Here is a 16,061-nt window from a genome sequence, read left to right on the forward strand (position 1 = left end):
CCGGAAGCGTCATCACGGGCAGGGAGAGTCCGCAGGCGGTGGCGGGCGCGAGGTTCGCGATGCGCAAGGGAAGCAGCAGCAGTGCCTCCGCGGCTCCGGGGACGAAGGACGCGAGGCCGCGCTGGAGGGTGTAATTGATGATAGGTCTCTCTTGTCTTATCGTCGTCAAAACCGCCCAATGCTCTCTCCCGTCGCGCAACAAATCCAGGTGCGGAACTGAAACGGGCTGGCAGGGAACCGGGAGATGTTCCGCATCGGATCTTTATCCGAATCCAAATACTACTCTTCTACCCTTCTTCTCGAGCGCAGGTTTGACGGTTGGAGGATTGTGAAGAAAACAATAGTGGAGTTTATCGAGTCATTCGGGGGTTGATCCTCTTAATTGTTTCGCCTTTTCTCTTCTTTTCTTCATTTCCTTTCAGTTCTTGTTACACATTTCCTGCATGTTGTGGTTTGTCATCTTGGGTCTCTTTATACCCCGCCAAATACCCGCTGGCAGTTGCTGTTATTTACTGATTTGTAGTGCCGTTTGTCTCCCACTTCTTCTTATATGTACTTTGCGGTTGTAGCAGGGCTCGATCCGTTTTTGGGCGGACGACCAGGTTGGCATTGCGGCACCAGGATCCAAACCTGGCAGGCACGTCGTTGTATGTATATCAGGTATTTTACCTAGGTCTGTTGGGTTTTTTGCCGAAGGGAATCCACTTCAGGAGTGTTAGGAAAGATCCGATCGCCACGAAGCGGTCACTTGAGAAGCACATGTATGTACGTGCCTGCTATTATTATTGCTTATCGGGTGTCAAATGGGCGAAACCACTTGGCTTGTAACGGGGCACTCGAAACGCGTCCGAGGACCATCACATCGAGGATCGGTCTATCTGGCATACGAAACGGAGGTCTGCTGGAAAGCAATCTTCGTGTCTTGCATCGAACCTACAAGCCAGGCGTTGTCTTCTTTTTTGCATCTCTGCGCTGCGTCCATCATGGAGCTTCATTCTCTTCTAGTCCTCGGGCCGATTCAGTGAGGCAGAGCCGTCCCCGTTGCTGCTCGCATACGCGCTGTCCTCCCGCGAGATGAAGGTCTCACGCAGGAAGGAGAGGAACCGATCGACGTCTTCGACGGTGCTCATGGCTCCGAGACTAGCTCGTACCACACTATTTTGGAGAAGGGTCAGCGGCCCAGAGAGAAGGCAACAGAGGGAAAGGGGGTTGATTGGTGGGTGTTTACCCAGTGGGCAATTCGTTGATGATACCAATGCCGTTAGGGCCTACGATTCCGCTATCATTAGCCTCAAAGCACTGGGCAGTTAGGGATGCGGGAACACATATACAAAAAGGTAAAAGGAGACTTACCACATTGATGTCCAGCGGATCGCGCACGATGTAGATGCCAGGGCTCATAGCCGAGGGCCGTAAACAAGCCTCCGGGGCAGCAGATCCCTGGATTTGTTGATTATCAGGTCAGTTGAGCCAACGCATACGCCCCCCCGCCTTTACCCCCCTCGCCCAGGTTCATGTCAAGAGTTCAACCAACCACACAGAGTTCACTGGGCGCTCCTCGCTTACCTCCCGACCGGACATAGATCTCCATGTCGTTTGCCAGCCTCTCCACCCTGTCGTACGGCTCGTAGCCCCCGTCCGGCCGCAAGACGTTGAATGCCATGGTAGAGCCCTGCCGCGTGGCGTTTCCGTAGCCCGACACGGACCCTTCCTCGTAGATGACGCACAAGGAGTGTCCGTCCGCGTGCCTCAGCGCCCGCATGCCCCGGTACATCCTCTCGGCCAGGGCGGTCGTGTAGGCCGAGATGTTGTCCATGGACCCGTACAGCTCGCCGTGGACGTCGATGGCCTCCCCGAGCGCCAGGATGCTGTGGAACGGCAGCGTCCCGTCCTCCAGGCCCTCGTGCAGCGCTCCGCCGTGCGGCCCATCCCCGGCTGCTGCGGGCTCCCCCGCCGCCGCCGCCGCAGCCGCGGCGACGCCCAGAGCCTTGGACAGGTGCCACGCCCCGCCGATGGCGCTGACCATGGACACGGTTCCGCCGCCAAAGTACTTCCTCAGCGCCAGGACGTGGCCCGACTCCTTGCGGACGACCAGGCCGCCCAGGTCGGGGAAGCCAAAGACCTTGTAGAAGGAGAGGCAGACAAAGTCGGGCGCCGCCTCCGGGTCCGCAAACAGCTCGGCCAACCCGCTCGTCATGGCCAGCGCGGCCGCGTCCACTAGGGTGTACGTGTCCCTCCAAGCGGCGGAGGCGGCGCGGTCCCCCTTCCTCCTCCCGTTTTCCCGCACCCTCCTCACCCACCGGGTAACCGGCAACCTCCTGCCCGTCAGGTTCGACTGCCCCGGCCACGCCACCAGACCGGGCGCCATGCCCGGATAGCCCGGAAGAACGACCGGTCCGGAACCGGGCCGGACCGCGACCCTCCCGTCCAGCCAGGCCTCCACCTCGTCGTCCCCGCCGACGAAGCAGTAGTGGCCCCCGGCGGCCAGCTCGCGCACGCCGACGAGACTGGTGTGCGCCTCGCGGTGGTAGCCGTACCAGAACCCCCCACCACCACCACCACCACCGCCACCAGCAGCAGCAGTAGCAGCAGCGCCAGCAGCGGCGCCAGGAGTGGTGGGGGAGAGGACCTTCTCGCCCAGGTCGCGGAAGGCGTCGGCGACGAGCTTGATGGCGGCGGTGGCGTTGGCGGTGAAGACGAGGTCGAAGCGGGCCGGGTCGGCGCCGAGGAAGGCGAGGGCGCGCGCGCGGATGGCGTCGACGGCGGCGCCGGAGCGGGCGGCCGGGCGGTTGGCCGAGTGCGGGTTGCCGTACAGGTTGCGCGAGAGGAGGGCGGTGGTGCGGCGGAGGGTGGACAGGGCCGGGACGGTGGCACCGCCGTGGTCGAGGTATGTCCCTGTTTCGACAGCTAACGTTGGTTTTTCTCGGTTCGTGTACGCGATAGAGGAGAAGGCAAGAGACAAATTGGGAAGAGAGGGAGAGAAGAGGAGGGAGGGGGGGGAGTAGAGTGGGTGACGGCGGTAGCGAGGAACATTGAGTGAGTGCAAGGGAAAAAGGGGAGGGAAGGGACTGGAGGAATCAAAAAGCGGACGAACCTTGGTTCATATGAGGATATTGTTCCTGGCGGATGAGTTCGACAGGTTTGGGGTAAGGGGAGGGGATCTTGGCGTTGCTGTCATAGCTGTTCTTTCTTTGGTGGCTGCTGCTGTTGCTGTTGCCACTGCTGTTTCTGTTGAACGACTCACCGTCGGTCATGACCGCGGGAGGACTGCGAGGTACGTCTGGATCGGGTCCGGGTGATGGGGACTTGGCCCTGAGACCCGGGCCGAGACGGCGGCGGATGGAAACCAGTGATTTACGGCGCCACGAGGCATCCTGCGTCACTTGTTTCACGTCTCCGTTAGAAGCCGAAGCGCGGCGTCTCTGATTCCCTCCGGAGAGGTGAGCGAATATGTCAGATCTAGCCATGTCGGGGCTGGGACAATGAGGACGGTGTCTTCCCTTCTCATGCGTGAGATATGTGTCTGAGACAGAGAATGTAAGGTTCTTATACACGAGCTCGTGTTCACATGCGCTCCCTTTGATTTGGCGGACGCAGGGGACATGTCTACCATCTTCGTGTGCCGTCCAGGTCACAATCCGTGAGCATGAGTCGGTAGGGTTACGTCCAAAAATCAATAATCTAGCCGCCTGTAGGGAACTTTGTACCGAGGTGCGGCTGAGATGGGTAGTCTCAGTCGGCGGTGATCGTTGGAATATGAACTGGGCATCGCTATCGGCCAGTCAATGATGGGAGACTGTCCCCCAAGGTCTCCAGGATGAGGGGCGAGCCAGCTTAATTGCTGATCTGCCCCATGGCAAGCGTAGTTAGATGGCATTATGCACAGCGCGGAATGCTTGCGATGCTTGTCTGCACCTGGGAGCGGCAGGAGATCGCTTGTGACTTGGGGAGGCGTCGACGACACGGCATACCGTACGTAGCTGCGGAACGCTGACACACCCTCGGGACCGGACCCGTTTCCGAGCAGCGGTGCTAGCACTCGACCATCAAGACTGAGCCGAATCTCTCGGTCGTGAAGTCCCCTCTTCCCCGCTCGATATCGTGACGACGAGAATGATTGGGAGTCGGGACCCCTGGCCTGGAGCCACCAGGACAGCCAGGTTGCCAACCGATCCATCTTCTCGTCCAATCCCGGCCTGGGTAAGTCCACCACCCTACGATGTCGGAAAGAGATAGATGCCTGGACGGCCGCATGGGCGTGGCCGAGATATGCGTCCCGGGCATCGCCGCGCAGTCCAAGGCTCGACGGCTAGGTCCTGGCGAGGCCGGATCGGTCAGGTCGTGTAAGCCAGCCATGCACCTGTGCCGCCATGGCGCTCACTTGAGGGCTGCCACTTACATATGTTGACGGCCTAATGTCTCGCAGAAGAGCGGCGCAGACAGCGGTCATGCTCAGCTGAGACAGCGTCCTCTTTGCGTTTCTCCACCAAACAAAACAACGCATCGTTCCGTGAGCCAAGAAGGAAGATCACTAATGCAGGTGCATAGTCCCTTGCCCTTCGGCACCCATTGATATCAAGGAAGGTGAGTACTTGCGGCTTTCGCCCGTGAAGGAACGGGCGATTGGTGGATTCGGCTAGTGTCTGTAGCCCTATGGGAATTGTCACCCGCAGCGGGATGTCGATCCCGCCCCGTCCAATGCAGTTTGTCTGATCAGACGAGCTTTCCCCGACTCATAACTTTTCCCCCTGTTATCTCTCTCTCTCTCATCTCTCTGTTTACTTTTTCATCTCTCTGGGGTGTGAAGCGTTTGGAGGGTTGCGCATCTTTTATGCATGTGGTTTCGTTCTTGACCGGGTTCGTGGAGCCTGGAGCCAGTAGCTCGAGGCGGAAGAGGTAGCATCGAGGTGGCGGTTGCAGCCAAAGTCCGAGCTGGCTGTAGGGTGTTTTGAGGCGCCGTAGCAGTCCATCCGGCATGACGCTGGCCGATCGGGCCTGGGGCCAGTGTTCCCGGCGCCGTCTATGTAGGTTCTTCAACGATGGGATGCCTGGAAGGGTCCCATCGCAGATCATATACAGCAGAAACGAGAGCGAGCGTTCCGTGTGCCACACCTTGGAAATAGTTATGTACGGCCGATGATTTCCTCAAATCCATGAGGCGAAGGAGGCGCCTGAGTGTCCAAGTTTCTCCGTGCAATCTGTCTGGTACTCCGCGACTTAGTCGATCTTTTCTTCTTTCTTCTCCCTCTTTCTTTTCATTCGTTATTCGTTCTTTCTTTCAAAACGTGCAGACTTGATGGACGCTTCGTTAACTGTTCTGGGCGAACCCAGGTGTGAGACATTGATATTGTGGCGCCTTCACAGGACAACCTCTTTGGCGGAAGCTAGCAATTAATCTGGTGTGGTGTGCTGAGTAAGTACGGATTAACTTGGCCTGATCGGCGCGAGAAGTTTTCTGCAGCGCTTTGCGTCCCTTGATCAAACTTGCGTGAATAGCGTGGCGGAAAGAACCTTGGAGTTTGGAACTCGCGGAGCGAAAATAATGTGATTCAACATTCGTTGCCCGAGTGGCATGGAGCTTCGAGTGGACCTCCCTTAGGATATTATCTATCGTATTCAAGTTCCCTACACAGGGACATTAGTACGGATTACTTGCAGTGTGTGTACGAGTTCCATGCGGTGGTGTAGTGTACATAGTATGTCCTTTGTAAGCAGTCTCCCCAAGGTGGAAAGTCCAAGTGATCGCCGCCCAGGATCTCTCTTGGCGCGTGAAATGCCGGGGTTAAGACCAGGCACGGAAGGGGCCACGGCGCCAACCGCACCCTGCTCGAACCCAGATTGGTAAGCGGGGATAGTTAAGTTCTCCTCCGTACCGACCCCTGCTTGAGCTCCTCTGCCAACCGGCCTCGTGTCTCCACTTCCTTCAACGAACCGCCTGCAGGGCACACGGGAACTACCGAACATCCCACGAACGTATCCGCGAGCAATATCCTGCTTCATATCGAGGAAAGCAGGAGAGAGGCCAACGAGAGTTGTAGTGATGATTCTTCATGAGCTGCTACACTGGTTCGGTGAGGGATTGATTGGCGAGCACGGCGTTGCTGATCTCCCATGCTGCGACCTTGGCAGACATCAATTGCCGTCACATCACATCCTGTTTCGTCGACTGGAACAACTCAGTTCCGCAATTCGTGCCAATGAGAAGCAAAAACAATCTATAGTTATCGCGCTACGCTCTTTCGTTCCTATTCCGCCCTGATTGCTCCAGCCCACGTTAAGCTGCGAAACTAACGCCTCGGGTATCCATTAGAATGCAGTGTACAAGACGAGGCAAAGCCCTTATTACACTATGACAGAAGTAACGAGTCCCAGTCGCCGATCTCTTCTGCATTAGCTACGAAGCAACCGCCTTCTCGTAACGTAATGCGATCGCCGCTCTCCAGAGCGGTAGCCGTGAACCTCCAACGCCACCGCCCTGGCGCCCTCGTTGCCGGCGATGGCGGTCCGCTTACGTCGCGGCCTGATGTCGGCGTTACCGAACTAGAGCAGGACCGCGACAGCGGCGCCGAGCACCACGGCGCCTGCGACGCTCGCCCGCAGCCCGGGAGCGCCAGCCGTCGCGATATCGCTCGTCTCGGTCGGCGGAGCACCTGCTCCCTCCGTGCTGCTGGGTCCCGAGGTAATACTTGGAGGCGCGGCGGTGGTCGGCGACGGGCTGCTGCCACCGGCGTTATCATCATCATCATCATCACCGTCGTTGTCGTTATTGTCATCGTCATCGCCGGGCAGGTCGGCGCCGCCGCCGACCCTCTCAAAGTTGGCGCAGGTAATGCGCGTCTTATTCGGGAAGTGAAACACGATGCTGCGGTTGCCGAAGAAGGCGCCGATGCCCTCGACCGTCGACGCGTACAGGTCCACGTATGACGTCTCGAACGTGGTCTTGTTTGCCGGGATCTTGCCGTGCTTGCCGCTCAAGTCGCCAACCTGGCACGTCGCCGGCGCATCCGCGTTGCACGGTGTGTCCTCGCCGCGGATGTAGGGGTCCAGGTGGGCGAGCGTCTCTGTGCAGTTGCCGTCCTCGGGAACGGGCGCTACGTGGAGATGGTAGGCTAGGGGAAAGGGGCGGAAAGTCAGAAGGTACGAGCAACATCTCTCAACAGCGTAGGGGGGGCCGGGCTTGGAAAACATACGGAATGGGCCACCCGTCTTGGGCAGGTTGCTGAGCCTCACGGTGAACTTGACGCCCTTGCCGTCGCTGTTGGCCTCGGCCGTGATCTCGCCCTGGATGTTGCCGCCGTCGGGGTAGGCAGGCTTGAAGAATGCCGAGTCGGGCAGAGTCGCCTTGTACACGACGCCAACGGGGTTGTTTGTCACCTCAGCGGCATCTCCCAGTTCCTGTTGCCAATATGTCAGTGCCCGTACTTGGACCTCGAAATATGGGGAGGCTGTCCGGTGCCACATACGCCAGTCTCCTGGGCCAAAATCTGGGTGCTGGCCGCAGCCAGCAGCACCGAGAGGTGAGTGGAAACACGCATTGTGCTGTAATATGGAATATTTGTAAATTAAAAAAGAAAGCACCAGCTGGAGATACTAAGAGGACGCACAATGCTCCGAAACCAATTTTCGATTAGTTGGCGACAGAGGGTGGAGGAGAGGTGGCGGCTGGCCGGAGCTGGTTGAGGGCGTCCTCTTTATAGCCTGGTCCTGTGTGGACTCAATGGCGCCAAAAATAAGGTTCGGTCGAGCATGTAGGTGTGTGCAGCGCACGTGTATGTACAGTACATACACCTGAATGTACAAGAACACAAAGGGCAGTAGGAAGCTAGAGGTACATACATCATGCCGAGAGGCGTGTGACGCCCGGCCTGCAGAGCCAAGCTTTTCGCTAACTCGTTGGTTGTGGCAGCAGCAGCGAGTCAAAGGCCGCAGGATTTGAGCCGGACATGATGGGATTTGGGGGGGGGGGGGGCGCAGTTCGCTTTGAAGTTGCCGGGCAAGTACGGATTACACTTACCTGAGGATCTGGAGGTGCCGGGCCGACAGCGTCAGCTTGCCAGTCCGATGCCCATTTAATCCGTAGTTGATCAAGGACATGATTTGTTCAGAAAGTGCCGTGCCTATAGCGACACTGCTCACGCAACACTCGCTGCCGGCCTCAGAGGTGTCGTACTAGTCACGGTACCTACGTGAGGTGCCAGCAGGCTGGTGGCATCAACAAAAGCCCAATTGATTACGGGTATGCAGGGCTTCGAAGCGCGCCCCAACCTGAATGCAGGCCGTCCCTGCGTGACCCGCTTCCGTGCCTGCAGAGTACGCCGTAGTTGCCGCCCATACCCCAAACTCGTTCCAGATTACCCTTAATTGCCGAGCTTCCTCGCCCACGAGCTGACCAACCACGGGTGCACAAGAGTTTCCTGCAAATAGCACATCCAACCGTTGGTCGCTTGGGCGGCCAACTTTGCAGCTCCACGCCACAACGGTGTGGTGGTCATCGACGCTGCCACAATTGACTGTCATATTTGTTTTTGTACTATGCACTACCAGTAAAATAGGCTCCATACAGATCTGGCTTGGAGGCTCAAGAATAAGACGAGAAAAGGACAATCAAAAAAAACCCAAGACGTTCCTTCTCGGCTTTGTCGAACCCGGGAGCGCTTGCTGATTAACTAGCGCGGAGGGGCTGTACAGAACACTTCCCTTTATGGGTGGCCATCCCATCTCGGATGGGCGGAGTCAGGTTGGCCTGGGAGGCACAGCCGACATTGTTTTAGAAACGGCCGTGGTTGGTTGGCCAGCTGGTCAAGCAAGCAGCCAACGGCGGCTACGCTCCTTGAACACCGCAATTCGTACCCTTGTACATACATACATACGGATCCGTACATACACCCTCCAGGTACAATACAATGCAAGAGAGATCCCACGTATATGTCACCTAGAGTATACAATTTCAAATGCAACTGCCGATGCTACCTGCTACCTTTGCTGAAGGGAGTCAAATGGTAGGTTATGACATGCCGCCAAACTTGGTCTGACGTGTGCCAATCCTTCCCTCGGAAGGAGCATCCGCGACACAGTATGCGCTTTTGGGAAGCAGAAATGGTGGCGTCCTCTCACAAAGCCGTTGTTCCCAACGTAGAGATTGGGGTCCAGGTCTTCAACACGTAACAAACCTGAGGACCCGCTGGGATACGGTTGGCGATCGAGCACTGGGAAGGCGATGGCTGCGGACCAACAGCATGCAGGGCAGTTACTGTACATCATGCCAACCACCAACAACCAACGATCACAACAGAAGCAGTTAGCGGATGCGGCAGGCGGTTGAAGTCAGGTTCCCAGGATCTGCCTGCGTTGCAGAGGCTGAGTTTGGTCTAGGCCATTCTCCAAATCCTTCGACTCGTCTTCTTGCCTCGGGGCAGCAAAAAAAATGGTTGCTTTGTTAAGACTGCTGAAAGTTAAATGCCCGCGTCCCAGGGGAGAGGTGAGCGTGGCTGGTCCCGGCAATGGTGTAGGCGGTGCAGGGTGCAGAGCTGAATGCGGAGTTGTGTAATCCGTACCAATTGCGAAAGCCATCCAGCGCCCCTCTGCAGAGACTCGCCCGTTTCAGGTCGAACTTCAGCAGCCCACACAATGGCCTCTTGGCGTTTCGTTTCCGGCCGAGATTGACCCAACTGAATGGTTGACCCGAACTTACAACATGGCAAGCTGGTGTACAAAAGAGCGTCACAACTGTGAGCTAAAAATTCATGCTAACTTGACGCGTCACCGGCTGTGTAACCGGAGAATACATAGAGGTTGTGGTTGAAGACTAGGCTGTGGTATTCGCAGCCTGACCCGGACGGCGGTTTTGACATCCCAGAGCCAAAGGCCAACCCAGCGGCTTATGGCACATACATTCAGCGCTGCCTTTTCACATGAATGCCAGTTGATCCTTTGGACCCAGACCCCCGAGTTTCCAGGGTGTGTATATAAACAGCCCCCAAGGTATAGAGCGAATTTGGGGCAGAAGGAGCGGTCAAGACGCAACCAGAACCATCCCAGTTGACTGTCGTTCACAAAGAAAATGCATGTACACCATTATACCTAGGGGTCTTCTGTCTCGGCTCGAGGCTGACCCCGCCAGATTGGATGATGATGACACAAGTAGAAACCTGAGCTGGCTCCAACTTTGAGAAGCCGACGAGCAAAACGTGAAACGAACTGTCTGTGGCAGGTTGGCCGGCGAAGTTCGATGTTGGAATGACAAAAGCAAATCCGTACTGGACTTGGAGGCAGGGAGGGTGTGTAGTCAAAGTCTTCAGCAACCCACCACTGCCTTCATCGATTGCTGCCTTGTTGTTGAGGCACCAATGGGTGGGTCATTGGCCGGTAGTTCCTGGTCGGTGGAAGCCGTAGCCATGAAACTCCCAAGCACCAACCATCATCTGCGGAGTACCGAGCGTGCGATAGGCCCATCCGTGACTGCCGAATGCCCGCGACCTGTCGACTACCAACCTTCCGCATCTGTTGCACCGCTTTCTGAAACGATACTGCCCGTGTCGCTGAGCAGCGCACTTGCTGCCGCCGCCCAAGATGAAGCCCATCGTGAGCGCGATGCAAGCATGGTCTTGGTAGGTGACGTTGCTGCCGAGCTAGATCCCTTTGGGACAACGGGTTATGCTAATGCTTTGGCAGCTTTGTTATCTCGATATTTGCAATCGTTATTCTATCCGTCCTTGGCCTCCTTTTCCGGAGTAACCATCCCGAACTCGTCGGCGGCGAGGAGGATCCCGAAAACGGCCCGGAGGTTGCAGCGACCATCTTCACAGCCGTCATCATCTACGCTGTAAGTTTGCGGACGTTTGGGCTTTGCGCTACCAATATCATGGAGCGTTTCGGCTACGTTTGAGTCGGTGGCTGACCGTGGTTGTTGTATCTAGGGATTCCTCGTCTTCTGCGGCTTCCAGGGCTTGTTGCACCTACGCGAGAACCGGAGGGGCGCGATCGCACTATAATGGGAATATCTGACGACTTTTTTTTTTTTTTTTTTTTTTTTTTTTTTTTTTTTTTTTTTTTTTTTTGCAATCATTTGGACACGGCGTAAGGGCTTCTGCTTGAATGAGGGCTTGACTTCTCTACGCACTCCTCGAATGAGGCGAGATTACATCGGCTGTACTCACCAAACTGGGCGTTTCTGGGTGCTTTGCGATTTCAGCGACGCAAGACAACTACTTCCTCTTCACCTCTTTCCGAGAGCCCGGTCGGGTCGGATATTGTTTGCACCTCCATTCGGTGCAAAGCCGGGGAGAAGGAGCGCGCGTCCTGTCATCCGCACACTCAAGCCCTGCGCTTTTGCGCCACAGTGGCCAGGTCTCGTCGCTCTTGTCGACACTTGGTCCTGGCATATGCAGACAATGTGTGATCAGGCCACCCATTTTTTCATGGGCTGCAGTTGTGGTTCTCTTCAGGGGAAGAGGGAATCTGCGGTATTCTGCTCAACTTCGGCGTTGGATGTTCGATTGGGACAGGGTGACGAAATGGGGCAGTGCCTCGACTCTGGATTCTTGAGAGGCTGCCCTGAGGTGAAGAGAGGAAGGGAGCACAGCACCACAAATGCATGAGGAAGAACAACAACAGCTGAATAGGCGTATCCCTGCCAGACCTTTGTTTTGAAGAGTCGTCGTGCTATTGTTTAAGCTGCTGTTTTTTTCTTGCTTTTAATATCGCTTTGCGTTTCTCTTTGCCTCTCTCCCGGACAGAGAAGCGAGACTATTTGGGTTGTGATTCAGGACCACGATATCGAAGAGTCGCTCGAATGTTGAGGCAAGGTCTTGGCGGGCAGGTCAACCTCATTCAAGTTCCTTCCTGGAATGATTGCAGCTTCACGATGGCTCCAAATTACTTTACCTTCCCTTTGTTCAGAGCTCATGCGAGTCCTTTCGTCAGGCAGCCCAGGCATCAGTGTGGGGCATCACACGAGCGAGGGAATAATACTATGGACTTCGCGTTCCATTCCCTGCGAGGGCAGCCATGTCGTTCCAGGCAGACAGCCAACTTGTGGAACACACAAATGCGGGCGCTGGCCAGGGCGCTAATTCAACGCCAACGCCAGGAAGCCACGGCTCAACCCTTGATCGCGTCGTAAACCCCATTGGGCTATGGATATGATCCCAGGCTTTTACGATACTCAAGCTGCTGGAATTGGGATTTGCAAAGCCCTCCCGCGCCGCCCATGCCCATTGCGGGCCTCGTCAGACATATCGCCCAGTGCCCGGACACACCGATGATGGAGCTCCTAGAGCCGTATCGCAAGTTTGAGGCGCATCTCCGGCAGTTTTTTGCCTAGGATCCCGACAACAAGTTGGTGAAGGACCCCTATGTCAATATCCTACCTCTCTTCACCGACGACACCCCCAGCATCAAGATCAGGGCCCGCAATCTTGAGGCGGAGTCGAAGGAAGAAAGATCCAAGTATATCATGCCTCTTCCTCCTACGATTCGGCGCCCGGACGGCCCTCCTGCTGTCGTTCAGTCGATCGAAGAGTTCCAGTGCAACTTCAACATCTTCTCCGAGTCATCGCTCAGCGAACTGGACTGGTAATTTCCCTGTGCTCTTCCCAAAATGTGTCGGGAGCGACAGGACAGCTGACACCTCCTCCAGGAGCAACGTTGTTGCAGCAGGATCGTCGGTAGTTAACACTCTTCTTCCCGTTCCGGAGGAGTACAGCCGCACCAAGCGCGGCCTGCGCGAGTTCTACCACGAGAAGTTCTGTCCCGCCTCCGATGTGGACATGTTTTTGTACGGACTCACTGAAGAGCAAGCTATCGAGAAGATCAAAGCCATCGAGGCAGCTGTCCGCGATGCTGTCCTTACCAGGATTACCGTCGTGAGGACCAAGCACGCCATCACCATCAGTAAGCGGTTATTTATCAGAGCTCTAAATATAGGACCTCATTGGCTCACATGAGCCGCTCAACCAGGCAAGAAGATTCCAAGGATACCGATCGTGGCGAGACCGAGGGCGAAGTAACCGAGGGTGCCGACGAATCCGACGGCGAACTCGTAGACGGCTCTGATTCCGAGGCGGAGGGCAAAAGCATGGCGACCGGTTTGTTTGCCAAGGTCAAGATCGAGGAAGCCGCTCCGCTTGACGACGCCGCAGGCGATGATAACGAAGACGAGCCTGACGTTTATGACATCAATCTCACTGCCTGGGACACGCCCTGCTCGGCCCTTCACCTCGCGTGGTGAATGGTCATGTGCACGTGGTTCGACCCCTGGTCCAGGTAGGTTCCCGACTAGAAACCGACGCTTGTTTCGGTGGCCAGGACTGACGAGATCCAATTAAGGAATACGGCGCCGACGTTCTATTGCCGGTCAAATTTGACGAGAAGGACGCACTTCTCATCTTGGTGCTCGCCCTGACCCTGCCTGTAGAAAAAGCGAAGGAGATGACCAAGACGCGGGTCAGCCTCGAGGCCCTTTCCCTCATCGTCCCAACCTCCTCCCCTTCCCTCCTTTTCTCCCCCCAGAAAGAAAAGTCAACGTATTGCTGCTAACAGGGCAAAGGTTCACCACTGCTATGAATAGCGATCTTGAAACCATCAAGGTCCTGACACTGGCTTCTTGGACTAGCGAAAACGGTAAAGACGAAGCTCCGCTCAAGATCGCTGTATACGACCAGAACTCCAAAAACCCATTCTCTCTTGCGTACTCCCGCGGCCATTACGATGCGGCCAAGGCCTTTCTCGAAATTGCACATGCCCAGTACGCCCCGGAGGACAAGTCCAAGACGCGCTACACAATGGACCACGCCGACGAGTACTCGGACTATTCCGACGATGACGATGCCTCAACAAGTAGCGACGAAGGTCGGCCAACTATCTACAGTCACATTGTCGACAACGTCTTCACGATCGAGAACGTCGGCGAGGTTTCAATGAAGGTGGACAGCCGCACCAAGCCGCTGCAAATGGTCGACTGGATGGCTTTCCATCACAAAGGGGCTAATCGTCAGGTGTCTCCTCTTCGAGGTATGTCAGGTACACGACCCCAATCTTTCGGTCGCAGCTAATCATGGTTTCGTTCTTTTTCTCCCTAGCGGCAATCTTGGACAATGACACGGAGAAGTTGAAATTTCTGCTCGACATATATGAACACTGGACCGCGCAAGCGCTCGATGCTGAAGATGAAGTTTCCGGCTTCTACTCGTTTCCCATTGATGATTTCAAGGCCGCCATCGAGGGAGGCCACGTAGAGCTGCTCGGCGAAACCATCCGCCGCACAGGGGCCGGATTACCCCTGGAGAGCATGGTGAAAAATGCAGGCGTGGAGCTACAGGTCGAACCTCGGTGGTATCAGGGATCGGCAGTTTACGGAAAGAAGAGGTGCGTCTCTGGTCACGCCACGGGCATGTGCTTGTTTTATTGCACGAACCAACCCACCAATCCGACAAGCAGAAAAGATTGGGCTGAAGCTGGCCCGCGGGGGGGCATCAGCGGTTCGGGCGGCACGCAGACTTCGCCCCTTCTCATCGCCGCGTTTGCTGGCCACGTGGCTCTCTCGTTTACGCCGAAAGCAAAGCAACTGAGACCAATACTGGACCTGCTCGACCGCGACGCACTCGTTCCGATGCCCAAGGAGCGCAACAGGCTGGAAGAGGGCGGTCAGACACCTTTCCACCAATACATCTGTAGCGTCGTTTCCTCGTCCGGCGACGCTGTGAAGGACGTGATTCGTATTATCAAGACTATTATCGACATATCGCCCCGGGATGGGAGACAGGCCTTCAGAATGCTGAGCGGTACTGGAGACACACACCTCTGCACATATTGTTGTTGAAGGGTGCGGACCCTGCCATCATCCGTGCCGTCGTCGACTTCGACCCAAGCTTGCTGTGCATCGAGAACGCGGTCGGCCGCACACCCGCCGAAGTCGCCCACGATTGCTATCCTTGCCGATTTCGTGAAGAAGTCCAAAAAAATGGGCATGCGAAGGACCCGGCAAACCGGTGACGTGGCTGGCGACGGCGTCGCCCTTCGAACTCATCAAACCGAAGGTCTGCGACGAGCCCAGGGACCACGAGACGGCAATGAACGTCGCCAAGAACCGGCGCTTCTGCGCCGAGGTCCTGGCGCGCAACGGCCAGCCCAGGCGCACGCTGGTCGGCCTCGGCTCGGCCAACCTGGTCGCCAAGCGGCTCGCCCGGAGACACGTCCACGACCGTTACAATTTCCGGTTCGTGTAGAAGGAGCAGGATGAGGCGGTCGCCTCGGAGCCGGCCGAGTCCGAGGATGATATCAGCCGGCATTACCCTCTTGCTCCCTCTGCTCCCTCTGCTCTCTCTGTATCTGCTACAGCACGGCAGGGTGTGCTGCAATCGGGATAACCATAGCGGTGTGAGCGCTGTGGCAGGCCCTGCTGGAACTCTCGTATGAGCCTCAGAAGTGGTGATGATGATGATGGTTGATTAGTGTCAAGTGCCGGAGGCACTGGTAGAAGCTCGTAGTCTACATCCATGTTGAACCCTGGTCCGTCATCCCTGGTGGTGGGTCGGCCAAATCTGGCCTCCGAGTGCCTTAATCCTGTAACAGCTACCGGGGACCACAACTGCGTCGAGCGCATAATCAACGTATATACATAACCTGGCATGTCGTTTGGCTGAAGTCAAAAGATAGGCTAAGGACGAAATAAATTGTGATATATGAGAACTCGTTTACCTGCTGGCGGTCTCTCCACGTTAGATCCGCACAGTACGCCCGGCGCGGGAGGCGATATTTATGTCACTCAAGAGTGCCGTCGGCAAAGAAGATTGGCGAATTCGCTAACTTATGCTTGCGACCTTGGCACGCGTTTATTTAACCCTAACCCCCCAAGCGATTCAAACAAAGCGAATGCATCCACCGGTTGCTAACAGAATTCGGGAGAACCCGCGCAGACACGGGACGGGTGTTGGGCGGCGTTTTCTGCCGGTAGAATATTCAATGTTTTTGCTTTATCCGGTCCCTAATATCGGTATCAAAACACCTACGCAGAGGGTAGGTACCTAGGGTAGGGCTGCCGCCGTGTGGAGAGCACCAAGTAC

General features: G+C 56.3%; 5 protein-coding genes across 5 annotated transcripts; 3 read left to right on the plus strand and 2 right to left on the minus strand.

Moving 5' to 3' along the window:
- Window positions 1-1,001: 1,001 nt before the first annotated feature.
- Window positions 1,002-3,254, minus strand: P884DRAFT_196743 (pyridoxal phosphate-dependent transferase; the record flags this gene model as incomplete). The annotated part of the gene is made up of 5 exons (XM_069438000.1): window positions 1,002-1,155; window positions 1,229-1,268; window positions 1,354-1,440; window positions 1,567-2,895; window positions 3,095-3,254. The coding sequence occupies 5 exons, from the start codon at window positions 3,252-3,254 to the stop codon at window positions 1,002-1,004; spliced, it is 1,770 nt and encodes a 589-aa protein (XP_069299026.1).
- A 3,286-nt stretch (window positions 3,255-6,540) lies between these two features.
- Window positions 6,541-7,535, minus strand: P884DRAFT_276711 (superoxide dismutase; the record flags this gene model as incomplete). The annotated part of the gene is made up of 3 exons (XM_069442990.1): window positions 6,541-7,109; window positions 7,191-7,395; window positions 7,464-7,535. The coding sequence occupies 3 exons, from the start codon at window positions 7,533-7,535 to the stop codon at window positions 6,541-6,543; spliced, it is 846 nt and encodes a 281-aa protein (XP_069299027.1).
- A 3,034-nt stretch (window positions 7,536-10,569) lies between these two features.
- P884DRAFT_298790 (uncharacterized protein) lies at window positions 10,570-10,991 on the plus strand (the record flags this gene model as incomplete). Its single annotated transcript, XM_069444639.1, has 3 exons — window positions 10,570-10,607; window positions 10,672-10,822; window positions 10,917-10,991. 3 exons carry the CDS (start codon window positions 10,570-10,572, stop codon window positions 10,989-10,991), a joined length of 264 nt encoding a protein of 87 aa, XP_069299028.1.
- A 1,463-nt stretch (window positions 10,992-12,454) lies between these two features.
- Window positions 12,455-13,228, plus strand: P884DRAFT_268825 (uncharacterized protein; the record flags this gene model as incomplete). Its single annotated transcript, XM_069442230.1, has 3 exons — window positions 12,455-12,573; window positions 12,638-12,891; window positions 12,966-13,228. 3 exons carry the CDS (start codon window positions 12,455-12,457, stop codon window positions 13,226-13,228), a joined length of 636 nt encoding a protein of 211 aa, XP_069299029.1.
- Window positions 13,229-13,252: 24 nt separating this feature from the next.
- On the plus strand, window positions 13,253-14,871 carry P884DRAFT_122778 (uncharacterized protein). Its single transcript, XM_069437161.1, has 3 exons — window positions 13,253-13,263; window positions 13,327-14,010; window positions 14,079-14,871. Exons 2-3 carry the CDS (start codon window positions 13,560-13,562, stop codon window positions 14,816-14,818), a joined length of 1,191 nt encoding a protein of 396 aa, XP_069299030.1. The 5' UTR covers window positions 13,253-13,263; window positions 13,327-13,559; the 3' UTR covers window positions 14,819-14,871.
- Window positions 14,872-16,061: the final 1,190 nt, after the last annotated feature.

Source organism: Thermothelomyces heterothallicus, assembly GCF_042370625.1.
Source record: "Thermothelomyces heterothallicus CBS 202.75 unplaced genomic scaffold P884_scaffold_7, whole genome shotgun sequence".
Taxonomy (NCBI): Eukaryota; Fungi; Ascomycota; class Sordariomycetes; order Sordariales; family Chaetomiaceae; genus Thermothelomyces; species Thermothelomyces heterothallicus.